Below are 26,068 nucleotides of genomic sequence, written 5' to 3'. Positions count from 1 at the left end.
GCCCCGCCCGTGTTCCCCAGACCGGCCCCGCCCGTGTCCCCATGCAGACCACACCGCCCGTGTCCCCCCGACCGGCCCCGCCCGTGTCCCCCCGACCGGCCCCCCCCGTGTCCCCCCGACCGGCCCCGCCCGTGTCCCCCCGGCCGAACCGGGGCTGCTGCCGGCGCTGCGCGGAGCCCCGAGCGCTGAGGCGGGGCCGGGGATGGGCCCGGGGCTCTGGCTCGGCTCCTGTCGGTGTCGGCCGTCGCGGGGTCCCGGGCGGCGCCGCCTCTCCCGCGGCGGGCGCGGTCGGGCGGGGATCGGGACCGGGATGGCCGCGGGCGGCGGCAGCTCCAGAACGGAGAGGCCCCGCACGGACGGAACCGGCCGGGGCGGGGGGAGCCCCCGTGCCGGCCCCGGGACCCCCAGACCCCGCCGCTCCCCCGGTGCCACGGAATTATTTTTCCCAGTGTAGGCCGAGAATTCTTTATGAGAAAACTCAAACCTCAAGGATACGGGATCTGAGGGGAGAGGAGAGATGCTGGTACAAATTCAAAACACATTGTGAACAATAAATCTGTGGCACAGCCCATTTCCTCTCCCAGACTGGTTTCTGTGTGCTCGTCTGTGATTCCACCTGCTCCGATGGGATTCTCAGCCCGTGGGGCTGTAATGACTTGCCCCGTGCTAAGCACGCCAGGAAATAATGGGAAAACCCTCTGGATCAGGCAGTGAGTGGAGCCTCTCAGTAACCGTGTCCCACAGTCTGGCAGCGCCCAGCACCTCCGGCTGGAATTGGAGGGGTGCCAGCACACGCTCCCTGGCACAGGGCCCCTTGCTTCCTCACGTTCCCTTTAATCAGGATGATTTTTTGGGTAGGAACACCCAAAACCAGCAGAACTGGCCTTAACCACTTTTTGTGGGACCGCTCCTCTTTCTTCCTCACCAAAGTCCCACTGTCAAAACCCATCCCCTCAATCTCTCCAAGGAATTGGGCTTGGATTTCCCAGTCCAGCAGGGCAGAAATGCTGCTGTCCTTATTGTATATCCTAATTGCAGTAATTGCTTAAGAAAGAATTGAAAGGAATTAAAGAAATGAAGAGAAATTAAATAGGAGCTGCCAGCTCCAACTAAGGGATGCTCAAACCCCTTATCAATAATTTGCTTTAATTAACCAACTCAAACAAAGTCAGTAACACCACATTGATACACTATGACTCTTTTTAATGGAGTTACAGATAAATATTGCAGAATGTAAGAACCTTTAAAAAGCCAGAAACTCTTTTAAGAGATGGACAGTGTACAGCTGCAGAGAGAGTCCTGGGATTCAGGAGAAAAAACACCACGTTTTCAGTCTTTAGCATCTTCCCCTCTGTGGTCACTGACAGCAAATGCGGCCTCAGCCTCAGGAAGGCCCAGGGAGTCAGGGATTTCACGGATCCTGGGTCACCTCAGCCTTTCAGCAGGTACAGTCTGCAGGGAGAGAGAAGAAAACGGGTCAGAATGGACAGCCCACTTCCAGGAAAACATCACAATTCCCAAAGCATTGGGCAGAGCTGTGAGAACTTCCCCAAAGGTGCCTTCCCCTGAGGACTGAGGGCTCGAAGCTGAAGGCACAGGCTGGACCTGCCATGGACAGGCTGGGGAAGCCCAGCAGTAAAAGCTCCTGGGCCAATTCCATCAAACATTCCAAAATCAGGCTCCTCACCTGCTGGTGGAAGCACATCTTCCCTCCTGTGGGGTTTTGGGATCTGCAGTGAACTGCAGGGGGAAAAAACCAAAACCCAAGCATTTCCCACAATTGGAACAGAAAAGTGGGGAAAAAGGATGGAGGGGCAATCCTGGGGTGAATAACTGGGATCCAAGCCCTCCAAAGCAGTGGAAGCAGAGGCTGAGTGACAAAGCCCAGTTTGCTGGGATTCACAGGGACACTGCTGGGTTTTGTCTGGCAGTGGAGCCGAGCTGGGTATCACCTCCTCAGGCAGGCACAGCAGCAGCATCCGCAGGCACCTGGCCAGGTGTGTCTGCTGGCAGAGGGCTCCCCACTCCTGGGAACCTCTGTGCCACAGGGCACTGCTGTGGCACTGGCCATTGAAACAGCTCCTGCCTGTCCTTTCACAAGGCAAGAGGGTTTTCCATACAGCAAAGGGTTTTGGAATTAAGAAGATAACACTACACTCAACTGGAGGAGAAAAAGTGAGATCTGTTAAATTTTCCTAAGCCAGGCAAAAAAGGAAAAACAAATTAAAAAAAAAAAACAAAAAACAAAACACAAAAAAAACCACCACCCACCACCAACAACGATAACAATGAAAAAACCCAACATATTAAGCATATTTCAAGAGAGTTTAAATTGGAACGAGGTGACTTGGAAAGCTTGAAAAGCTGCAATGCTGCAAAAATCTAATGCTGCAAAAAAAGCCTTTTCTTACATCACATTTTAGCCCTGAACTTGCAAAACACCCCTGCCAACCTAACAATTCACCACATATAGTTATTGAATCATTCCTGTCTTTGAGCACGAGTCAAGCTAAAGCTATGGAGACAAGAAAACCCTAATGCTGTTCCTTTGGAAATCCCAGAGCCACAGGGAGGTTTTCCATTAGCTTAGGAAAATGCCCAGCACTTTCAGTAGATACTGAATAGCAGGGAAGTCAGGAGATCAACGCTTTGCTTCCAGGGACAAACATTTAAATCAGTATTTCCATTGAAGCAGAAGTGTACAGATGGTCTGATCAGAAGTGTTTATTAAGAACCCCGGGGGTCTCCCCTTCAGGGACACAAGAAGAGCTCCTTGGCTGGGACCCAGCCTTGGCCAGCGCTGCTCCTCAGCCCACAGCTTCCACCCACGGCCTCCAGCTGCCCACAGTCCCTGCAGAGCTCCCAGGGAGGATCCCAGGGCCAGCCCTCACCTCTGCCCTTCTCCTGCAGCTCAGGGCTTTCCTGTCAGACCTGCCTCTGCAGAGCAGCCACACGCGACTCCACAGTGCTCAGCCTTGTCTCCAGAGCCTTGAACAGCATGTCCACCTGCAAAAGGACCAGGAGCGGGGTCACACACACACCAAGGGCACCTGTGGGTGTCACAAAGGGCTGCAGTCTCATCTCACACCACCAATCCCTTTCATTTGACTCGTTCCCTGCTCCTTTCATCCTGTGAAAGCTCACCCAGCTCTAACACTCACTGTCCACTCTTTCCAGCCCTGGTGTCAGAGCCACACGCTCAGCCTCTGCTGGACAACCTTCAGTTTCCAACTTCCTTACACTATTTGCTCCCAGCCCTTTCCACCTGCAGTCACCAGATTTTAGTAGAGCAAAACATCAGCCTGATTTATGATGTTATATTATACAAAGCTACAGCAAAAGCATTCAGTCCATTTGCACAAAAGGCAGAAGAAACGTGGCTAAAAGTGAAGTGAAGATCTGGAGAAGTGAATCAGAACTACCTAGAAACAACATATCAAATTACTGAGACGTAAACAGGAACCTAATGCTGTGCTTGATAGACAGAAAATGCTAATTCCCATGAAAATGGAAGGAAAGTTATGGAAATCTTGCAGAACACAGGATTCCAATGACATGAAGCAGGCCAGTACATGCTACAATGCACTGAATTACTCTGGGTGAAATAAGCTGCTCTGCAGAAACTATTGGAGCACATTCAGGTTTCACAGAGGTGAATCACACAAATTATTGATTCTAAGGTTAAATCTCACCCTTTCCAGCACCTCTTCCAAGACAGCTTGACTTTCCAGAGTCAGTGGCTCCTCATGGATGACAGCTTGCTTTCCCGGGGTGCCTAGGATATAGCTGAGATGCCACAGCTCAGATCATGCACAGATTCCCCCCCTGAAGCCAAAATCCCAGCACAGCTCTCCTCCAGAGCCCCGAGAGAGAGACAGCCATGGATTCTGGGCTGCAGGGAAAAACTGCACAGACACCGAGGGCAGTGCAGGGCTGGCAGGGAGGCAGAAGCAGCATCACTCTCCAAGAAAAGTGCATTCTGCAGCCAGGTCAGTGCTTTAGGGAATTCTACTGCCAAAAATAAGGTATCATAGCTGTGGAATTAAGAAAAAAACCCAAAAGCACTGTTCAGAGCATGAGGGTGAACATCCCCAGCAATACAGCAAAATGAATGGGAACCTCAGAAAGAAACAGAGACATTAAAACCAGTTCAGGTGAACACTGGACATTAAAACTAGTTCAGGTGTCCATCAGAACAATGCTTGCATGAAGGAACTCTGGCACAAAGCCTTGATTAACTATATAGTTACTGAACAATGCCTTAAGGCCACTTTCAAGTGCTGTAAACCAACTAAACCCCAGCACACTTCCATTTCCTAGACAGATTTTAAACGGCTGAGTGAGAGCCTCAGGCACATGCTCAGGTGTCAGATTTGCCTCTGCCCACTCCAGAGACAGAGCAGATGTGGCCAGCACAGGGCAGACCTGCCCCAAGTGCTGCCTGAGCCCCTCTGGCCACGCTGCCTGCTGGAAATGCTGAGCCCAGGGGGGCTCCAGACAGGCCTGGCTGGGGCTTGGCTTGTGCACTCCTCAGAGAAAATGAGCAGGGACCCTCCTCCCGTGCCCTGCACCTGCTGGTATTTGCTTGGCAGGAATGCAATTTCTCACACAAAAGGCAGACCTGGCTGTTTTGGTTTTTTCTTTTTCCTAGGATTTGCCTTACAGAGGTGATGCTCCTCAGAACTGAGCACTGTGATGCCAACAGCAGCAATTCAGAAAACCACTCTGGGGCAGAGCAGCAGCAAAAGCCACGTCTGCACTTCCCAGAGACAGAGCAGGAGAGGCCTCAGTGCAGTGCCTGGTGAGGGCAGTGGAGCTGGCACACAAACATTCTGTACTTACCTTTCCACAGAGTCAACAGTGAAACAGAACAAATCTCTCTTGTAGTCGAGGCTCCTCGAGGTGCACCTGTAGATGCTGCCAAGTGTCTTTGAGCAGCCAGAGCAGAATAAGGTTTCTACTAAGCTGTAAGTGAGAAATAACATTGATTCAGGAAAAAGAAAAAATAAAAGGAAGCACCTCACCCCATCCCTTTCCTTAAAAAACAAAACAAAACAAAAATATCCCCAAACAATCATGCACTATAATTTTTTAAGCATTCATTCTTGCTTTACACAGTGTAAATTATGAGCACTCATCTTTCAGCCTGAATTTGCAGCAGCTTCTCAGGCTGACTGACCTCAGCAAGACCATCAGAATCACTAAATTGTGGCAGGGACCTTAAAGCCCATCCAGTGCCACCCCTGCCACGGCAGGGACACCTCCCACTGTCCCAGGCTGCTCCAAGCCCCAGTGTCCAGCCTGGCCTTGGGCTCTGCCAGGGATCCAGGGGCAGCCACAGCTGGGCCAGGGCCTGCCCACCCTCACAGGAAAAAACTCTTCCTGATATTTAATCTAAACCTGCCTTCCTTCATCCTAAGGCCATTCCCCTTGTCCACCACTGCATGTCCTTGTGAGAAATCCCTCTGCCTCAGGCCACAAAGTACTCAGCACACAAAGGAGTGTTCCAGGGCCACACCGGCACTCCGGGCCCTCCACCGGGCCTGTCCCCGGGAACCCCCGACCTCCCCGGGGCTGTGCCCAGCCACGGCCGGCCCTCACCATCCGCACTCGCCGGGCAGGTTGGAGATCTTCCGCTCCGGGTCCACGGCGACGCTGGCGGCCGCACCTGCAGCGGGAGGGGAGGAGGGAAGGAGGGAGGGATGGCGGCCGTGAGGGAGGCGCGGGGCGGGGGGCCGGCACTCACTGCGCAGCAGGATGCAGCCGCTCTCCTCGTCGTTGGACACCCAGCTGGACGTGTCGCCCACGGGCCGCCGGCAGCCGGCGCACAGGAACACCATGGGCATGGGCGCCTCGTCCGCCCGCTCCCGCCCCGCCCGGCCGGCGCCCGGCTCCAGCAGCGACAGCGACTCCTCCAGCGCCGGGCACAGCGACAGAGGGTCCTGCTCGCCCGCCGAGGCACCCGCCCCCAGCATCGCCTTCGAATCTCCCGCCGAGGAAGCGGCAGTGACACCGGACATGGCCCCGGAACCGCTCCCGGGGCCGGCCCCGGAACCGCTCCCGGAGCCGCCTCAGCACCGAGGCTGCCCCGGAACCGCTCCCGGAGCCGCCTCAGCACTGCCCGGGGGCGTTTGGACCTCGTAAGGTCGTGGAACCAAAGCAAAGGATGTGGGTATTCCAGTACATGAAGCGTTTTATCAAGTCACTCCTAATTCAGAGAACTTCCCGAGCTGGAAGGGCCCCACAAGGATCATCCAGTCCCGCCCCTGTAGGCACAGACACCCCAACAATCCCACCTTGAGTATCCCTGGAGAGCTCTCCAAATGCTCCTGGAGCTCTGTGGGGCCGTGCCCATTCCCTGGGGAGCCTGGGCAGTGCCCAGCACCCTCTGGGGATGAGCCTTTCCCTAAAATCCAGCCTAAACCCCTCCAGACTCAGCTGCAGCCCTTCCCTGGGGGCTCTCCCTGGCCACGGGGAGCAGAGTCCGGAGCTGCCCCTCAGGAGGAGCCGCAGCCCCGGTGAGCCCTGACCTCGGCCCCCTCCAGGCTGAAGAGGCCTTCAGCCACTCCTGGCGTGGCCCCTGCAGACCCAGCCCTTTCCATCAGACACATTCGGGAATGTTTTCCAGCCCGGCCGTGCCCAGGAGCTCCCAGGGCAGAGCACTGCTCTGAGGGAAGGGCCTGTGATCCACCTGGCACCTGTCCACCCTGTCCCTGGGTTACAGGGCGCCCGTCTCAGTTTAGAACAGCCCGAGGAATGTTTTTCTGTCTCACTGAACTGCCGCGGGATGTTCCCAGTCCCCAGGCAGTCCTTGAGCCGCGGGACCCCAGCGATTGGCACAGGCAGCGGTTGTGCAATTCCCCTTCCGAGGCCAATGCAGCACAATGAGGCAAAGCTCTGGGTCGGAGTGCTGGGCTGGCTGAAGAGGCACCACTGACATGGCCAACGGCACCAACTCCTCCGAGTACTTCTGGTCTTATGAATATTACTGGGATTACATAGACCCGATTCCAGTCGATGGAAGCAAACTGAAGGTTAATAAATGTAAGTACTGTGGAGTGGTAGATGCTAATCTAGCACAGGGGAAATGCTGCTTGTCTCACTGACCTGGTTTTGTTTCCTTGCAGTAGAGTCCATGCCAGTGCCTGGATTGTGTGAATGGGTGTTTGCCTTCAGGCTCGATAGTTACTAACAAACACTTTGGGCTTTATCTTACAGTATCTGAAGCTATAAGACTGCTGACACTAATTCTTGTTTACAAGGACAGATTTTTTGGGGGTCATTTGCTAAGGGGAAATGTGATTACTTGTGAATTTGTAGTGCGGGGTGCTAGTGACCTGTGTGCTACTGCCACCAGAGTTCACTGAAGGAGCAGAGGTTTTCATAAAAAGCAGAGGTTTTCATCCTGGGACAAGGCTGACAATGCAACTGGTAAGCATTCAGACTTTTACTAAAGGAAATGTACGTTTCCACTTGCCAGGAACAATAAGCTGCAAACATATTCTTTGACCTTCCCTCTCATCCCTGAAGATGGCTGAAACTGTTCAGATGAGGATTCAGAAACTAAAATTGTTTTTCCCAAGGTTATTACAGTGCAATTATTATATATCCCAGGAAAATGTGGTGGCCTTTCAGAAGACCTTCATGTCTCTCTCACTAACAATGCAAGAAACTGCCTTTCTGATGGTGAAAGTTGAATTCCGTGTTAGGAGCTGCTTGTCCTTCGCTTGCTCAGACAGCAGTAGGGAAAAGGAGCAGAAAGTTCCTCTAGGAAAGCTTTTCTGTGCATTCAGATCAGCCAAGGGTTTATTGCCTCCAAACTCAGAGCACCACACCTTAAAGAAAGTTGTGTGAATATCCACATCCCTCCATACAGAAAATCTTGCTCTCTAATGCTGCAGAGCAACATTTGCTGCTGCTGGGACCAGGAGCAGCTCATCTAATTCTCTTAGTTTTAAAGTTAGGGCAGATGATTACCCCCAGATTCCACTAGGAAAACCCCAAACTGCTGAGCTGAGCTAGATGTAAGTCTCTGGCATGTGGCTGGCGTAGCAAAACCCCAAAAAATTGAAATTTAATTTCAATTTGTTGACAGTTTTGTGGAGGAAATTACCCCATATGTGCTTATGAGTGATCTCATCAGCCTTATTTCCATTAAAAAGCAGGGTAAAGTGATCTTGTAATGACTTTTCAGTCCCACTTGTTCTGGCCCCCAGCCCTGCAAGCAGTAGAGAAGTCTGCCACCTTTCAGGCATTTTTATATTCTGAGAAGATGAAAATAGACATTTTTCCATGTCAGCAGCCCAGGAGGAACAGGGAGTGCATCCTCTTGGTCCTATCATCCTTCCTTCTCCAAATCCCAGTGGGAGAACAGTGGCTTACAAGTGCTAATGAAAACACCAAGGGAAACAATGCCACAGCTGCCTGGGATTTTTCACTGTTTGGAGTAAAAGTACCAGTCAAGCAATGAATATACTTTGCCTGTCCTTGCACAATATTTACATTCCTGTACCCAGAGAAGCTGCTGGTGCTGGGATTATTGTGTGCTCTCAGTTTTGCCTCCTAGGGTTTTATTTTATTCTTTTAATGTGAGACATAGACTTGAATCTCTGCACTTCTTTTCCTCTGTTACGTGGCTGGTCCCTGAATCTTTTTGAGACTGAATTTGTCTCATAAAAATGAATCTAAACCCAGATAAAAAGCCATGGTCTTGCTTTCTATTTGTAGTGTTGTGCATCTCTCTCAATTTTGCACGAAAATAAGGAAAAATTTTATTTGGCCCATGATCTAATAGGCTATTTAAAAGCATACACACACACATGCACTAAAGGTGATGGTAAAATTTAGCAATAGGAAAGCTTTTAATACATTGGTAAAATATGAAAATACGTTATTCCAGTTAAAAACCAAAGCAACCAAACAAAAAAAACCACCAAAAAAATCAAGAACACCAAACAAAACCAAGCAAACAAATAAACAGAACCCAACTAACTGCAGAATTTAAACCCAGGAAATTTTGGTTCAAGCTCCACGTGAGCCCTGGAGCCAATTTATTTAGCTTCAGTGAATTCCATGAAATCTATTAAAACTCTTTTTAAAAAATGAAGCCAAAACAGCTCTGAGAGGGAATTCTATAAATCCAAACTCTTAATTTCTGTCCCAGTGGTGTGGAACACTTCAAAACTTTGGGCTTCTCAAAATGTCCCTGGGCAAAGGAAGAACAAAACAGGCTGCCCCTTGCCACCAATACTTCTCAGTAGCCCAGCCCAAACTCAGGTTTCTGATAAGGGCAGAGCTGGGCCAGCTCTAGTTTTGGGTTTAAAAGGAATCAGCTGGGCTAATTCCCTTAATCTCTTTGTGCCTCTGATGCCAACACATCCTGAACTTTTTCACAAAGAAACGCTCAATCAAACATCCCGGTCCTGTTTCAGAGAACACAATGTTTTCTGTACTTTCAGGGGGAAGATTTATTTTATCTCGGTCAATATTTGTCCCTGGAGCCAGTGACCCTTCTTTTTCCACCTCATCTGCTGTGAATCCAGGGCAGGGCACCCAGACTTCCCAAGGCCAGCAGCACAGTGGCCCCAGGAGGGAGGGAGCCTTTGTGGAACAGTGGCCAAAGGTGCCCTGGGGATGGGAGCAGATCCTCAGTGAGCCCAGGGCTCAGCAATCAAACTGGCACAGCACTGCAGCCTGTGGGAGAGAGCAGGAGCAGATCCACAGCCCAGGGCTCAGCAATGAAACTGGCACAGCACTGCAGCCTGTGGGAGAGAGCAGGAGCAGATCCACAGCCCAGGGCTCAGCAATGAAACTGGCACAGCACTGCAGCCTGTGGGAGAGAGCAGGAGCAGATCCTCAGTGAGCCCAGGGCTCAGCAATAAAGCTGGCACAGCACTGGAGCCTGTGTGGGACAGCAGCTCCCTCTGCTCCCCCAGCCACCTCACGTCACCTTCCCGCTGTGGGCACACTTGGGCACTGCCAATGTGTTCCTCAGATAAACCATCTGCTCCTGGCAGAGCAGGCAGCACCTTGCCCTCCTCCACGGAGGCTGCAGGGCAAGGGGCACCTTCCCTTCCCTTCCCCGATGTGCTGGGAGGGGCACAGGCCCTGTGCCACAAACCCCCCTTGCTATTCCTCCTGGTATAAAACCTTCCAGGGCTGGGATTCCCTCCCTGAGGGCCTCTCCCCAAGGACCCTGCAGTGACCACTCAGGCTTCCTGCCCTGTGGTTGTGTAACAGGAGCCATGTTCAGTTACCTGCACAGGTCTGGGCACCAGGACACTCCAGAGGCTTTTCCCTCCCTCATCCCCATCACCAGGCACTGCTAGGAGGCTCCCTTTAACAAATTGGCACTCAGACCCCTCTCTCTGAAAGGAGAAATGAGTCAGGTGACATACCTGTAGTAGGGAGGGTGAATCACCTTGCTGTGTTTAATTTCTGCCGTGCCAAATGCCAGAACCCCTCTGCTGTGCCCACAGACTCCATCGTCATCGCCTTCTGGGTCGGCCTCGCCGCCTTCGTCACGTTCCTTTTCCTTGTTCTGCTGTGCATGTCCTGCTCTGGATCCACACCAGCCAAGTGAGTACAACCAGAGGTAAAGTAATATAACCAGAGATAAAGCAAGAATAATCAGAGATAAAGCAAGTAGATACCAGTGTGAAAAAACAACCTGCGGGAAACACTCACTGCCTCGAGTGATGCAGCCGTCACACAGAACGTTTATAACTGCACAGAGGTAAAGTTTTTCCTGTCAGTATTTGGCTGGAGGGTCTCTTGACCCACTGCTCCTCCTTTTCTGATCAGGAAAATTCAGCTCAGCAGGCTGGCCAGAGATTGAGGATCAGGTCACAAGCAAGCAGAGGGAAACAGCAGTCAGAAGGAGCACTAACATTCTCATTTATTGGCACCCTAGGGCCTCTGGCATGCTCACAAAAGGTAACAAAAACAATTCAAAAAAAGGCAGTTTACCCAAATAAACCACAAAGCAGGAGGCAGACTAACAACACAACAGACATGGAAATGGACATGAAATGGAAGGGTAACAGAGGCATGTTACCAACAATTTACTGTTCCTAAGAAACTGGCAGGAGAAGTCTGTGTACATGAAAATCTCAGAGTGCTTGCAAGACTTAAAAAAGTATTGATTTTTAAAGTTTCTTTCGCTTTTTCATCGTGTTACTGAGCGAAATACTTGGCTAAAAATGCACATATTTATCCCTCATGTATTTATTTTGGCCATCAAAGGAGCCATTGTGAACAAGGCAAGTCTAGAAATGTTTTCTGGAGTGCCCCGGAATCATTAATGAAAACCAGCATTCAGTGAGATTTGCTTAGGCTTTGAAACCATCCTATGTTATCATTTTCCTAGGCTTGAAACATACTGTGAGAAAACAATTTTAGGACTGAAGGAAGTATTAAACCCAGTCACACACAAAACTTGCCCTTTTTGGTTGAGTTCTGTTTGTTTTCTCAGCCCCACGTCAATTCCACACCCCCCAGTTCCAGCCCCAAAACCCAGCGTGGTGCTGGAAAGAAGCCACGAGTGTAAACCTGCACCCCCTGCCCTGCCACCCCCTGCCCTGCCCTTGGCATGACAATCACCCAGTGTCTGTGAGGAAACCCCACGTCTGTTTGCTGGTGATTATCCCGATGTATTCACGCAGCAAACGCCCGCTCACGTCACCGGCCAAGGCTGGAGAGCTTTCACCTTCATCCCTTCTGTGCTCATCCATCTCTGCCAGCCCAGGGACACCAGGGCCCCTGTGCTCTCCCAGATCACCCATGTCCTGCTGAGAGGAGGCAGCTGCTCTGGGCACCCTGTGCCAGGGAGCAATTCCTAATTCCCAATCTCCCATGCATCCCTGCCCTCTGGCAGTGGGAGCCATTCCCTGGGTCCTGTCCCTCCATGCCTTGTCCCCAGTCCCTCTGCAGCTCTCCTGGAGCCCCTTCAGGCCCTGCAAGGGCTCTGAGCTCTCCCTGGAGCCTTCTCCCCTCCAGGGGAGCACCCCCAGCTCTGCCAGCCTGGCTCTAGCCCTGGATCAGCCCTGGTGCCTCCTCTGGGCTTGTTCCAACAGCTCCACAGATTTCTTGTGCTGGACCAGCTCTGCAGGTGGGGTCTCCCCTGAGTGGGGCAGAGGGGCAGAATCCCCCCCACCCGTTTTGATGCAGCGTTGATGCCATTTTGGCCGTGCACAACACCCCTGTCCTCCCCCAGTGGGTAACACCAAGGGTGACCTCCCTTGGCAAGGGCCCAGCGCCCTCCAGAGCAGCATCCCTGGTTCTCACCTGCACATCTGCACAGGAACAAGGCACTGGCAAGTGTCCCCTGAAGGCACAGCTGAATCCTGAGACAGGGAGAGTTCCTGGACTGGAATCCATGATCCCATTGCAGCACACGCTTCCCTGCAGTCCCCGGTGATGGGATGCCAGTTTTGGTGGGTGGGTTTGGCAGAGTGGGGAGGGCTGATGCCTGTACAAGCCCTGCAGGGAGGGCTCCATGTCCCAGTCCCTTTTGTCAGCACTGCACCATCCCACAGACATAAGACAAAAGGAACCACAGATTCCAAACCCATCTGCCTGCCAAGGCAGCTGATGATCACTCTGCTGGGATGCAGAGCATTAACATTGGCCTCAATGATGTGCATTAACATCCAGCATGAAAGGCTTTTTCAGGTGTATCTTATCTCAATTTTAGTTCTGTGATTCTGTCTGGGCCGAGGTCAGTTCTCCAGCTGATTTTAAGATATGGATAGCTAGCTGGTGGTATTTGGCTGCTGGATAGACAGGAAAGAAAACATCCTGTTTTGGTAAGAATTTTATTTTTGGTCTTCTTTCTGTCAAACAAAGAGGAATGATACATGTATTGAATACACCTGCAGCATAGCAAAGAAAATTCCAACCCTGCTTCCCTGTGCCGGCCCTGCTGCTGAGACTTTGGGGCTTGTTTCTGCTTTTTGAATTACTCAGCTCGGTTCGGCTGAGCTCGGCTCGATTCGGCCAAGCTCGGCTCGGTTGGACTCGGAGCCGCTCGCTCCGTTCGCCTGAGCTCGGCTCAGTTCGGCTGAACTCGGAGCCGCTCGCTCCGTTCGCCTGAGCTCGGCTCGGTTCGGCTGAACTCGGCTCGGTTCGGCTGAACTCGGCTCGGTTCGGCTCCCTGAGGGCGGGCAAGCGGCGCCGCCTCACGTTAAACTCGCCCAGCTCGGGGCTCTCCCGCTGCCGCGTCCCGGGGGCGGTCCGACTGTCGCACTGTCAGGAAAATTATTCCACAAACACCGTAAGTTTATGTCCAAAAGAGGACACTGGAGTCTTGTAACTTTATTTGAATAAAGGGAGAGGCCATGGACATTTCCCATGGGGTGTCTCAAGTTGCTGGAGGACGCAGCCTCCTTTTTATCCTAATTTTTCGGACGCATTTCCCTCTGTTCCCCATCTGCTGAGGTACTTGGGAGGTAGAAACTTCCCCAAGTCGCCTGATACAGACCGCCTTCTGATGTGCATCCCCCCCCCCTTCCTCTGTGCGTGTTCTTTCTCTTCAAGTCCAGGGACTCAGCTCGGGTGACCAGCAGTCTCTGTCAATTAGCGGAATTCCTCTGGAATTTACGGTTCCGGTCATTGCTTCTTTCACTTCTCAGTGTCTGGGTTTCCCTACCAGCAGCCCCACTGTTTGTAGACACCTCCTTCTCATTCCTTTCAGCACGGCCACGAACGGCAGCGCGGGCTCGGGCAGGAGCTCATTAGGCACTGACTGCGCTCGCGCTAATTAACGGGCACGAGAGCACCCGGGGCAGGTCCTGGCGCAAGGACCGAGCGCGCGCCAGCGGAATGTGTTGGAATCCCTTTGCGATCCCAGCGGTTTGAAGTTTGGGAATGCTGCGGGACATGCTCAAGGCGTCAGTAATGTTTTTAAGGAAAGCCACCAAGGAGCGGTGGAAGAAAACAATAAAGAATATTGCCTATTTACTGTCAGTGTCTTTCCCTTTTGTGGTGTTGGCCGGCTCCATGGGGGTAAATTAACCTCAGGAGTAGCTTTTGCTGCTGTTCTTGCTCGTGTGTTGGAATACAGCAGAGTCCTTGTCACTTTACACATCGGGAAATACAAATTCAGCAGAATTTCAGTTCGGCCGAGCTGGGTTCGGCCTAATTCGGATAGGGGCTGTTCGGTTATATCCGACTACAAAACCCAAATCAAACCAAACCTTTATCGTCACCACCCGAAGAACCGAGAACCGTACCGGTCAGGAAGAACGCCATAGCCCTTAGCGCACACCCACTGCGACCAGAACAAACCCGTGCGATCGATCCCTACAAAGCCACCTCCGAACCACGACACCCCAGAACTTGCGGCAGCCCAACCCCGCGCTGCCGGCCCCGGACGGAGCGCGGCTCCCGGCGGCAAAGCGGCTCCTCCGGCGGCTGCTCCGGCGCGCAGGGGCGGCGCCGCCCCGGAGACCCCCCCGCCCCCGCCCGCTCCCCCTGCCCGGGGGGCCCCGGCGGCGCCCGAGCCCCGCGCCCGGAGCGGACAGAGCGGCCGGCACCGGCCGGGCCGGCGCAGCAGCGCCCGCGCCGCCTCTGCCGCCCTTGGCCGGCCCGGCGCCAGCTGCCCTCGGCTCCGCACGGCGCCTCGCACCGGCAAAGCGGCTCCGCCGCTGCCGCGCCAAATTCCCCGTGCGCCTCGGCACCCGCCCGGCCCGGGCCGGCAGCGCTCCCGAGCGGCAACGCTCCGGCCCGGGCCGCGGCCACAAGAAGCGCCCTCAAATGCAGCGGCACAGCCCGACTGCAGCCCTGCAAACGCCGCCAGAGCTGCGGCTTCCCGCAACTCAACCCCGAAACTGACGCCGCGGGCGGCGCTCACCTCGCTTCAACAAGGGCAAAGAAATGGCTTCTCCCCTTCAAGTTCATCCCCTGGGAGAGCAGAAAAGAAGGGGCTTTCCTCCAATGAAATCCTTCAAGCCATGTGCAAAGGGGGATTTTGACCTCCATTCAAACCCTTGCAAAGGAGGGACACCAGCGCTGTCCCCTCCATTTAAACCTTAGGATGATGAAAATGGGCTGGCTGCCTTCAAATCAAAGCCATCCGATGACAACAATACTTTGCCCATTCCCGTTCAAATGGAACGCAGGGATTCCCTGTCACCCCTGGGATACCCCTAACAGCCGGGAAAAGGCAGCTTTTCCTTCAACCGACATCCTTGGAACCGCAAGCGAAAGCGGATCCCCCCCAGTTCAAACACAGACAATATTAGGAGAGTAGCTGCTTGCCTCTCCTTCATTTCTTTTGTCTTCACAAGCTCCCTTTTTGTTCCTGGGGAAGCGGGGAGGGGGGACTGCCAAGATCCAATTGAAAAGGGAAAGGAGCAAAGTCCCCGCTCCAAATCCACACGCGCTCACCCGTTCGGCTGCTGCTTCCCGGCACAAAGATTCGTCCCTCGGCACCTCCTTGAAGCGATGCTCCGCGGATCCAAGCGCGTATCCAGGTGTTCGCCCAGACGCTGCGAGAAGCTCTCGCAGTCCTTCCATGAGACAGCCCCGGGAGCCCCCCCATGAACCCCTCTACTCAGCAGCTCCATGCAAAAGGGAGCTGAGGCGAAGCCTCCCCCTAAAACAGCCTCGCACCCCCCCCCCCCCCGCCCGGCAGGAGCCGGCCCCTCATCATCCTCACAGCTCACACCTGGCGCTGCTCCGAGCCCCCCATCATCCTCACAGCTCACACCTGGCGCTGATGCCACTCTCCAACAGCGCCTCTCCCCGTCCAGCACACAGCCCGCTTCTCACAGACACAGAGCCAACAGAAATCTGCTCCGGGTGCTGGCTGTTCTTAGTCCGTCTGCTTCCACAATTCAGACACGGACGTGCGCTGATGGCACTGAGGGAAAGCTTTCCAGTGCACAAAACTGTCATTCTGGTAGCCCGCTTTGAGACGCCTTCAGAAAAAGCAGAATCAGCGCCGCCTCCTAAGAGCCCTGCTGAGGAACCCCGCCCTCCTTGGGACACCCAATGCAGCAGAGCTCGAAAAACGAGGGCAAAAGTCAAGCTTGGAGTGGAAAAAGACAATAGAAATACAGCAGCCTTTCAAAAAAGCCTTCACACAGTAATAGTGGGAGCCGGTCCCATTTCTTCTTTCCTTGCTCTCTGGAATGACATCAATACGAAGTAAAAAACCCACACGAAACACAAGGCAGAGCTGGGATTTGACACGTCTTCCTTTTGGCTCTCGGGATGACAAGCGCCTCTTCCGGGACTGCGACACGCTTTGGGCGCTGGCAGAGAACGGAGGCAAAAGGTGCCAGAGAGCCCTTTCTATCGCCTTCAGCCCCTGCAGCTGTTCTGAGGGTTCCAGGGCACAGCTCGGTCCGTTCCTAGATCAAAACCTCACGGCAATATCTTCAGAACTACTACCCATCTCCAGTCGGAACCTTCTTACATTCCTGTAAACAAATGAGTGCATAGAGAGGGTTTCTCCCCAGCTGAGTTTAGAGACCAATTCCTATTCTTTAGCAATACCTAGAAAACCGAATGCCTTGCCAGGTTTTAGCATCCTACACCCACTCACCCCTCCCTGTGCATTTGGTGTCAGCTTTGGGTCCCTCTGGGGGACGGCACCCAGCGTGACCCCCGCCCCTCGCCCGCCCCCCACCTGCTCCTGCACCGCCGTGGGGCTCCCTCTCCCGGGCACCTTGGGCTGCCCCCAACGGCATCAGAGCCCCGAGTCTTCACCCCGCCTTTCCCTGACCCCCAAAGAAGGCTCCGAACGAAGCCGACTGCCCCGGACAGCAGCGCAGCGCTTCCCCCAAGCCCTTCCCACACGTGCATGGTCCCAGCAAGGGATTCTGCTGCAACAAGAAAGGGGGGGCAGCCCCCAGAAGGCTTGAGGTTCCTGCCCAGCCTCGCTGTCACGGGCCAGGGGCAGCGAGAGAGGGAGCGGCACAGACGGCGGGGACGGCCCGGCACGGAGCGGGGGCCGCTCTCAGCGCGATGCCGGCAAAGCCGCAGCTCCGGCGCTGTCGGCCGCGCCGCTTGAGCGGCACGGGGGGATCCGCCGAGAGCCTCCGGCCCCGCGCGGGGACTCCCGCAAGGGCCCAGGGGCGCCGGGCTCCGGCCCTCGGGGCTTTATTCTCCGGCAGCCCGAGCCCCGCGGCTGCGGGGCAAAGAAGGAAAGGGGGCACGGGAAGAGAGGAGCGAGAGCAGGGCACGACAAAGGGCGGCGAGGGAGCTCGGGCTGTGCAGGAAAGCGGCACGGGAAGGGAAAGCCCGGGACGAGGGTACACGGAGGCTGGGCACAGGAAGGAGAGAGGGGGAACAGAAGGGAGTAGCGGGCTAGGGACAGGACAGGAAGGAGCCGGCTTTGCGGGGGGAGAGGGAATGGGGGAAAGGGAGCGAGAGAAGGCGAAGACGGGGAGAAGGAAGGAGGGCTAGAGAGAGGGACAGGCGGGGAAGCCTCCCAGAGCCCCGGCTGCACCCCGAGCCCGGCCCGGCGCCTCGCCCTGCCCGGGATGCTGCGGCGCTCGGCGGAGCTCGGCTCGCTCCGGAGACGCTCGGCTCCAGTCGGCTCTTGGCGCCTGCATTCGCCTCTTCGGCCGAGCTCGCCTCGCTTCGGCCCAACTCCCAGCCGCTCTGTGCCTTCGGCGCGCCTCGGCTCCGCTCGCCTCGCCTCGGCTCCCCGACGGCGGGCGGGCAAGCGCCGCCGCCTCCCGTTCAGCTCGCCCGGCTCGGGGCTCTCCCGCTGCCGCGTCCCGCGGGCGGCCCGGCCACGGCGCGGACACGACCGGGAGCGCGGGCTCGGGCAGGAGCTCATTAGGCTGGGAGCGCACTGGCGCTAAGCAGCGCGCACGAGAGCAGCAGGCTCGCTTCGCCTGAGCTCGGCTCGCTTCGCTTCAGGCAGCCTCGGAAGCCTCGCCTCGGTTCGCTCGAGGCCGTCAGGGTCGGCCGCTCTCGCCTTGCTTCGGCCGAGCTCGTGCGATTCCCCCGAAGGCGGCGGCGTTCGGTTGTGGTTTTAGAAATAGCCTCCTCTATCGATTGGATCTCTCTACAGTTAGATTTATATTTCTAGAACACTTCTATTAATCCAAATAAAAACCCCATCTCTAACCAAATAAATACACGAAAACACCTTCTTTTAAACGATATCGAAATATTTTTATACTTCGTATAGTTATACTCACGTTTATATTTATAGTTTCTTTTGATGCAATCTATTAATAATTATCTATAATATCTATAAAATTCTAGACATGTATTTAAAGTATTATCTATATTATGTATCGTATCTACTGCTGCAACTGATTTTTTCTTCTAGTTTTAAACTTTCTCTGTATGTATTTATGATATCTTTCTAGACTTAGATTTCTACCTTCATATTCTTTGTATTTATCATTTTTATCATCAAAACCCTGCCTATTGACAAGTAAAAAAAACCACTTTCTTTAACGATTTAAAAAATATTTTTATATTTATAATTTTCATATTTCTCTTTATAATTTGCTCTCTAGTACGTGATAACATACCTGCTCCTGCACCGCAGTGGGGCTCCCTCTCCTGGGCACCTCGGGGTGCCCCCAGGGGCATCAGAGCCCCGAGTCTTCACCCCCCCCCCCCCTTTTCCTCTAGTTAGAAACTACACTGGAACTTTTTTCTGGAAACAAAGACATGACCTAAATCCTCTCCCCATGTCCTAGAGAGATAGATGTTCAGTTCTTAGTTGACTGGGCAGCAGTTTCTTCAATAGAATGATAAACAATATGGAAAGGTTTTAGCTACAAGCAAATAGGCAAATCGGAACAAGGTCCTGGTGGCCAGCCACTGCAGTTCTTTTGAAGCAATTTTTTAAACAATCAAATACTGATACCACAAAAAATAAAGCAAAAAGCCGACTACTGGCTAAGAAAGAAGGAAAAATTAACTTTGGACGACAACAACAACATTCCAAGGACACAGGCTTTTTTCCAATCTCAGACCTTATTACTACTACCTCTCTTGGGAATTCTCATCGTGGATCCCAAAAGGAATAAATCCCTCAGCGTGTCCTAAAGCACCAAGGAGCTACCTACAAGTGAAGGTGGCTACTTTCAGTGCAGACACAGCTGATGACACAGCCGTAGCACAGTTCCGTGCTGCACAGGGATAGTACTGTCTCGTCTTCTCCAGCAGCTGACTCTCTCCTGCCATGGCTTCTGTAAATGCATCAGAGCACGACCTTAACCACAAACAGGCAAGAAAACACCATCCGAAGTCTTTCATTAAGCAGTACAAGAAGGGTTCCAAGCAGAGACCAACAGAATTTCAAGGAAGCAGTATGCAATTAAACCCCCTCAGATTTGTTCAAGTAGCCGGCAAAATGGAACCATTCAGAAACGACAAAGAAAACCCCCCCAAGTATTTATACAGGAGTCCTTAATGTCAGAAAGGGGATGACAGGTTATGTTCAGATAAGATGAATGTTTATTTGGATCTATAAATAAACTTCTCTCGTGGTCCTTTGCCAAAAAATAGAACCTACAAGTGAACACCTACACCTGCCTCAAGAGACCTAACGAGCCCCTGGCAGCCACCGGCATCAAAGCGCAGTGGATGTTTCTAATCCAGGCTAAGGAGAACAATATCACCTTTTGTTCTCTCCAGTTTGTTTCCTCTGCAGTCCTAGTTGCTTCTTATGATTTTTACAGTCTCTGTATCTTCTCGGGCAGCGCTGAGTCTGACGACCGGGATACGAGAGTCCTTCCCTGCCCTACGGAGAGAACCAGGAAAAAAAGTTCAAAAAAGAACAGGGCAGTTTGAAGTTAATACCTCCGACGAGAAGCAGCACCCGACAAACAGAGCAACGGTGAACAAAGCGTGACACCTCCCTGGGGACAGAAGACTTACAAACTCTCCGGGATTTACAATTCCAGTAACCAAGCCCTTCAGCACAGCAGCCAAGTGTCCCATCAGGTGGTGCTGCACCAAAGCACGATCCGAGAGGTTCCAAAGAGTGAAATGCACGTTATTGTCCAAAGACGTAAAATCTTGCAAAATAACAAAACTACAATAGATCTAAACTACAGGGCAAGAGTACAAGTGTTAGCTTGAGGAGCTGGAACCATCCAGGTGAGCAACTGCTAACTGGATCCTCAACAGACTTTGAGGAACCCTTCAGGATACAGAAGGGTTTTCCCCAGAAATTGCACAGGCCGAGTTTTGATAGAAGTACACTTGCCAGATGCTCAGAAACGTCACCCATCCTCCTCCGGGTGTCCTGAGAGAGCTGCGAATGGCTCTCACCTGGTTTGAGCTGGTTCTGTAAGGGCTCAGGCTGAATTTCACCAGATGCAACCAAACTGGGCAACACCCAGTGGGACAGAAGGAACCCAAAGCTTGTTTTACCCAAAGCTTGGGTAAGCAGAGCTCCAGCAAATACTGAGGAAATGGACAGAACAGGGTAACAAATAATAAACATACCTTTTTTTTTTTTTTTTTTTTTTTTCCAGATGAGCAAAACAATTAAGGAGAAGGTGAAAACCTCACCATGACTGAACATTTCATCACCTGTAAGCTGACCATCCTTAGCATAGAGGACTCCAAATTTAAAATTCACCGATCCCAGGAAAATAAAACCAAATATTATTTGGTGAACAGTCAAACAGAAGACATAAAAATTTGTTTCCTCTAATCTTTGCCTACATCCTACACATTAGAACATACATTTTATACCATCTCCTACTACACAATAATTTACCTTTAAACTTTGATAGTATAGCATAAAATCATTAACTTAGACGGGTGATCAATTATGATTAAGTTGGTGCTTCAGGTTATTTTTGCTGTCAGGTTCCAAAAAACATGACTTCTTTTTACTGTAACGAGCAATTGATTTAGAAGTCATCAAAAGCCCATCCAAATACAAAGCCGTATTCACCGGACGGGTCTGTGAGCAAGAAGTAGTTAGGCTTGTACTCACCTCTTGCCCTTCAAGAACCAATACATCCTGTCAACAAAAACAGCATCTTTAGCCCCCTCCTATTAAAGATTCTACAAGGATGATGCTTTTATTGGTGTTTAGAAGTTTGGATTTGAAATGGCCAGTTCAATGGATAAAGAGACAGTTTAAGTAGTATTAGATTATTATTCTTATTCTTATTAGCTACTGGAAGAAACAAACCAGTAGGATCTATACTTAATTACTTCTATTTCCAGGAAATCATAAAGAAAAAGAACCAAACCAAAAAAAGTCACTTCCTACCTTTTGTATCTCAGGATGAAAAATGTCTCTTGGGCTCTTCTCCAGTTTCTCCAGACTCCTGGCACTGAAATGCAAGTGAACGAGTGCTTTATCGGAGGGCAAGTGCACATTCCAACCCCGAAGCACCAACCGATGGCAGTTACAGCGCTTACAAAATGAATCCTTCCCAGAGCCTCTGGGAAATGGAACGGTTTGTGCAACTGCCATTTCTTCCCCAAAATACTAACTCCCAACACTTCCTAAACTTAGTTTGCATTTTAAAAACAGAAATTAGGGAGACTCAGGGTGGAGATCAGGTTGAAATTGATTTCCTTCTAAAGCACAGGGGCTCTGTTCCATCACCCTTCACTTTGGCTCCACACGGAATCACGGGGAGCATTTTAGGAGGGCTCAAGAACCAATTCTATTTCTCTCTTTTTTCTAGTTCTCTCTCTTCCTAAATAATTCAAGGCAAGTCAAATGAAAAAGGACAAGTTCAGCATCAAATTCACACTTTTCCCCTTTGTCTGCTCAAGAACAGCCTTTAAAACCACTTCTTGCTGCCTTCAACGGTTAAGACTTGCAAAACAGTTTCGCAAGTTTGATAGGTTTATCATAAAAACCACAGAACGCAAGCTCTGAATGACAGGAAAAGGTACACAGGCAAATATCTCAGCTGATGGTGGCTTATTTGTAAACACAGACCTTAACGGAGATTGCACGCAGAATGTTTCAGTGGGACTCTAAGGGAAAAATATTTCCTGAGTACCCTGTAAACAAGAAAAGCTAGGATATATTACAGGACATACCCACGTGTTCTGCATATTCAAATAGGATTATCAATAAAAACATTTAAGAAGGAAGAAAACCAAGGTAATTTTACTCAGCTATATTTACTGCCGATTTAGAGGAAAAAAAAAAAAGTCACGGGTGCTGCAAAGAAAAAAAAAAGTGAACCAGAAACGCCTACAGTAGAACTTTAAAACAATTGCTTGGATAAAAGCAGCTCATGGAACATGAAGTAGAAAAAAAGCGAAACCAGTATCAGACCTGCCTATTTTCTTACCATTGCACAAGAAAATCCGACAAGCGGTAGAAAGTCACTGCCTAAAACCGATCCTAGGATGTAACCGAGAACAATGGAGGCATTTGCTAATCTAAACGGAAACCTTTTCCGGACCCTAGTGTCAAATCACACGTTTTGTCTCTCAGCAGCTCGAGGCTGGAGAGCATTTCCCCTGGGGGTCGGGAGGGCAGGGCCACAAGGGGCTGAGTTTGCCGATCGCACCTGTGCCATCAGAAGGATCCAGCCCGGCGCTCCTTGCGCTCGCCATTCTCCGGGCCATCGCTGTGTTTTACTGCTCAGCGATGCCGCTCCATCTGTTTGCGTGGAAGGAAGAGCCACGAGCACTGAGGCACTCAGCAGCCGTGTCATGCCAGCGATGTCGAGCGCTCTTTGCTCGCAAGGCTGAGCCCGCCGCGGAGCCGCCTCCGCAGCCGCTCGTCCGCCCCCGCCCGCAGCAGCGGCAGCGGCCCGAGGGAGACGGCTGCAGCTCGGCGGCTCCCGCGCCTCCGCCAGCCCGAGGGCAGCCGCCGCACAGTGACCGCGGCAGCGCCCGGCGCCGCTCGCCCGGGGCGGCTCCTGCAGCTCCCGGCCCGCGGCAGCAAAGCACCGCCTGGCGCTCCGCCATCGGCGGGCGGCAGCGCGCCCCGCCCGAGCTGAGCCCCCGCCACCGGGACCGCTGAGCGAGGCTGAGGCACCGGGCGGACGCCCCTTCCGCGCCGCTCGGCTCCGTGCGGGCGGCCGGACGGAGGCTTCGCCCCTCCAGCGTCGCTGCCGCGGCTCCGTCCCGCGCGGGACAGGCGCCGGGAGCTCCCCGCGCCCAGCCCGCTCCCCCGGCGAGCGGCCGCCTCGGCCCGCCAGCCATTCATACGGCGCGTCGGCCGTTGCGTCAGACGCCGCGCTTTACGGCCGCAGGGCCTGCCGGGAGTTGGAGTCTCGGACTGACAGCCACCGCTCCGTTCTCCGCCACCGGGAGCTGCGCTCCCGCCAGGGGATCAAACGGCTCCTTCGCTCCTGGGCGCGGAAGCACCTTAGGCAGCACCGCCCCTCCCGAATGTCCTTTCTTTTCCACTCCAACTCTTTTTTCTTTTTTTCACTCTGTTTTTCACCCCCTTTTCCACTCTCACTCCTCCTTTTTCACTCTCATCCTTTTCTTTTTTCACTTTTCTTTCTTCCTTTCTCTTTTCTTTTTTTTTCCTTTTCTTTCTTTCTTTCTTTCTTTCTTTCTTTCTTTCTTTCTTTCTTTCTTTCTTTCTTTCTTTCTTTCTTTCTTTCTTTCTTTCCCTATATTTTTAATCTTGGCTTTCCATTCTAGCTTTAGAATAAAAAAGCAGCAGTAGAAACGTTCAGGCTACTTGGGAGTGAAAAAAACCCAAAAACGATAATGATTTAAGGAAAACTATTTTCTCCATGGGAGCCTGAAATTTTCTACAGCTGCAGGTGTCATAGAGCTTTTATTTCTTCCTCTGTATAGTTTATACTTTATACTCTATTTATTCAGCGCCCCCTGCTGTCTGCATGGGCGCACTGCAGGCACAGCTCCCCCTGCCGTCTGCATGGGCGCACTGCAGGCACAGCGCCCCCTGCCGTCTGCATGGGCGCACTGCAGGCACAGCACCCCCTGCCGTCTGCTTTGTCGCACTGCAGGCACAGCGCCCCCTGCCGTCTGCATCGGCGAACTGCAGGCAGAGTGCCGCCTAATGACGTCAGCCCGTCGACACGGCGCCCCGCCCAGGACACGCCCACTCGGGCGGCCGTCGCCATCTTGTACGGCATTCCACGACGGCCACGGCGCTGCCGTGTTGTACGACACCCCGTGTCGGCCAGGGCGCTGCCAGCCTGTACGGCACACTTTTACAGCAGTCGTGCCTTACGGCACCTTTTGCGACAGTCGCGCTTTACGGCGCCTTTTACGACAGTCGCGCTTTACGGCAGTTTTGCGACAGTCGCACTTTACGACACCTTTTACGACAGTCGCGCTTTACGGCACCTTTTACGACAGTCGCGCTTTACGGCAGTTTTGCGACAGTCGCGCTTTACGGCACCTTTTACGACAGCCGCACTTTACGGCACCTTTTACGACAGTCGCGCTTTACGACAGTTTTGCGACAGTCGCGCTTTACGGGACCTTTTGCGACAGTCGCGCTTTACGGCACCTTTTACGACAGTCGCGCTTTACGGCACCTTTTACGACAGTCACGCTGTACGGCACTTTTTGCGACAGTCGCGCTTTACGACAGTTTTGCGACAGTCGCGCTTTACGGCAGTTTTGCGACAGTCGCACTTTACGGCACTTTTTACGACAGTCGCGCTTTACGGCAGTTTTGCGACAATCGCGCTTTACGGCACCTTTTGCGACAGTCGCGCTTTACGGCACCTTTTACGACAGTCACGCTTTACGGCACTTTTTGCGACAGTCGCGCTTTACGACAGTTTTGCGACAGTCGCGCTTTACGGCAGTTTTGCGACAGTCGCACTTTACGGCACTTTTTACGACAGTCGCGCTTTACGGCAGTTTTGCGACAATCGCGCTTTACGGCACCTTTTGCGACAGTCGCGCTTTACGGCACCTTTCACGACACTCGCGCTTTACGGCACCTTTTGCGACAGTCGCGCTTTACGGCAGCCTTTACGACAGTCGCGCTTTACGGCACCTTTTACGACAGTCTCGCTTTACGGTAGCTTTTGCGACAGTCGCGCTTTACGGCACCTTTTACGACAGTCACGCTTTACGGCATTACCCTTTATGGAACTTTTATGGTACTTTACAGCACTTTACGGTTTTTATTTTGTTTTTCATTTATTTTTAATTTATTTTATTTTTTTAATTTTATTTTTTACTTAATGTTTATTTTTAATTTTTCTATTTTTAAAGCTTTTTATATCATTTTTCTAATTTTATTTTTTATTTCATCTATATTTCTAATTTTTCTATTTTTAAAGCGTTTTTTATTTTTCTCATTTTATTTTTTATTTCATCTATATTTCTAATTCTTCTATTTTTAAAACTTTTTTTTTTATTCTTTATTTTATTTTTTATTTAATTTCTATTTTTAATTTTTCTATTTTTAAAGCTTTTTATTTTATTTTTCTAATTTTATTTTTTATTTATTTAATATTTTTAATTTTTCTTTTTTTATAGCTTTTTATTTTATTTTTTTATTTTTTATTTAATTTCTATTTTTAAAGCTTTTTATTACATTTTTCTCATTTTATTTTTTATTTACTTATTTTTAATTTTTCTATTTTTAAAACTTATTTTATTTTTTAATTTTATTTTTTATTATTTAATTTCTATTTTTAATTTTTCTATTTTTAAAGCTTATTTTATTTTTCTAATTTTTTTTTACTTCATCTATATTTCTAATTTTTCTATTTTTAAAGCTTTTTTTTAAATTTTATTTTTTATTTACTTATTATTTCTAATTTTTCTATTTTTAAAGCTTTTTGTTTTATTTTTCTAATTTTTTTTTATTTACTTATTATTTTTTAATTTTCTATTTTTAAAGCTTTTTATTTTTCTAATTTTATTCTTTTTTATTTTAATTTTTAATTTTTCTTTTTTTAAAGCTTTTATTTAATTTTTAATTTTTTTATTTTTTTTTTAATTTTTATTTTTTTAAAGCTATTATTTTATTTTTCTAATTTTTTTTTATTTTTAATTTTTCTATTTGTAAAGCATTTGTTTTATTTTTCTAATTCTATTTTTTATATATTATTTTTAATTTTTCTATTTCTAAAGCTATTTATTTTATTTTTTTAATTTTATTTTTATTTAAGTTTTAATTTTTCTATTTTTAAAGCATTTATTTTTT

General features: G+C 50.9%; 2 protein-coding genes and 2 long non-coding RNA genes across 6 annotated transcripts; 1 reads left to right on the top strand and 3 right to left on the bottom strand.

Moving 5' to 3' along the window:
- Positions 1 to 1,186: 1,186 nt before the first annotated feature.
- On the bottom strand, positions 1,187 to 6,065 carry MIS18A (MIS18 kinetochore protein A). Its single transcript, XM_071417854.1, has 6 exons — positions 5,747 to 6,065; positions 5,602 to 5,668; positions 4,843 to 4,965; positions 3,693 to 3,786; positions 2,892 to 3,006; positions 1,187 to 1,452 (listed from the first exon to the last, which is right to left on the bottom strand). The coding sequence occupies exons 1-5, from the start codon at positions 6,018 to 6,020 to the stop codon at positions 2,926 to 2,928; spliced, it is 639 nt and encodes a 212-aa protein (XP_071273955.1). The 5' UTR covers positions 6,021 to 6,065; the 3' UTR covers positions 1,187 to 1,452; positions 2,892 to 2,925.
- MRAP (melanocortin 2 receptor accessory protein) lies at positions 6,055 to 13,960 on the top strand. The gene is made up of 4 exons (XM_071417855.1): positions 6,055 to 6,168; positions 6,798 to 7,044; positions 10,479 to 10,578; positions 13,694 to 13,960. Exons 2-4 carry the CDS (start codon positions 6,939 to 6,941, stop codon positions 13,761 to 13,763), a joined length of 276 nt encoding a protein of 91 aa, XP_071273956.1. The 5' UTR covers positions 6,055 to 6,168; positions 6,798 to 6,938; the 3' UTR covers positions 13,764 to 13,960.
- On the bottom strand, positions 8,832 to 15,599 carry LOC139585248 (uncharacterized). 3 transcript variants are annotated; one of them, XR_011677005.1, is made up of 3 exons: positions 15,388 to 15,599; positions 10,398 to 10,559; positions 8,832 to 9,829 (listed from the first exon to the last, which is right to left on the bottom strand). It is a non-coding gene; the product is annotated as an uncharacterized lncRNA (long non-coding RNA). The 3 variants fall into 3 exon arrangements; XR_011677006.1 differs by having other exon boundaries at positions 8,832 to 9,761; XR_011677007.1 differs by having other exon boundaries at positions 8,832 to 9,693.
- Positions 15,600 to 19,203: 3,604 nt separating this feature from the next.
- Positions 19,204 to 22,469, bottom strand: LOC139585247 (uncharacterized). Its single transcript, XR_011677004.1, has 3 exons — positions 21,896 to 22,469; positions 21,212 to 21,275; positions 19,204 to 19,720 (listed from the first exon to the last, which is right to left on the bottom strand). It is a non-coding gene; the product is annotated as an uncharacterized lncRNA (long non-coding RNA).
- Positions 22,470 to 26,068: the final 3,599 nt, after the last annotated feature.

This window comes from Agelaius tricolor, unplaced genomic scaffold (assembly GCF_023055355.1).
Source record: "Agelaius tricolor isolate 1412-34295 unplaced genomic scaffold, bAgeTri1.0.p SCAF_71, whole genome shotgun sequence".
NCBI lineage: Eukaryota > Metazoa > Chordata > Aves > Passeriformes > Icteridae > Agelaius > Agelaius tricolor.
Note: the sequence above shows the minus strand (reverse complement) of the source record. Positions and strands in the feature narration are given on the sequence as shown.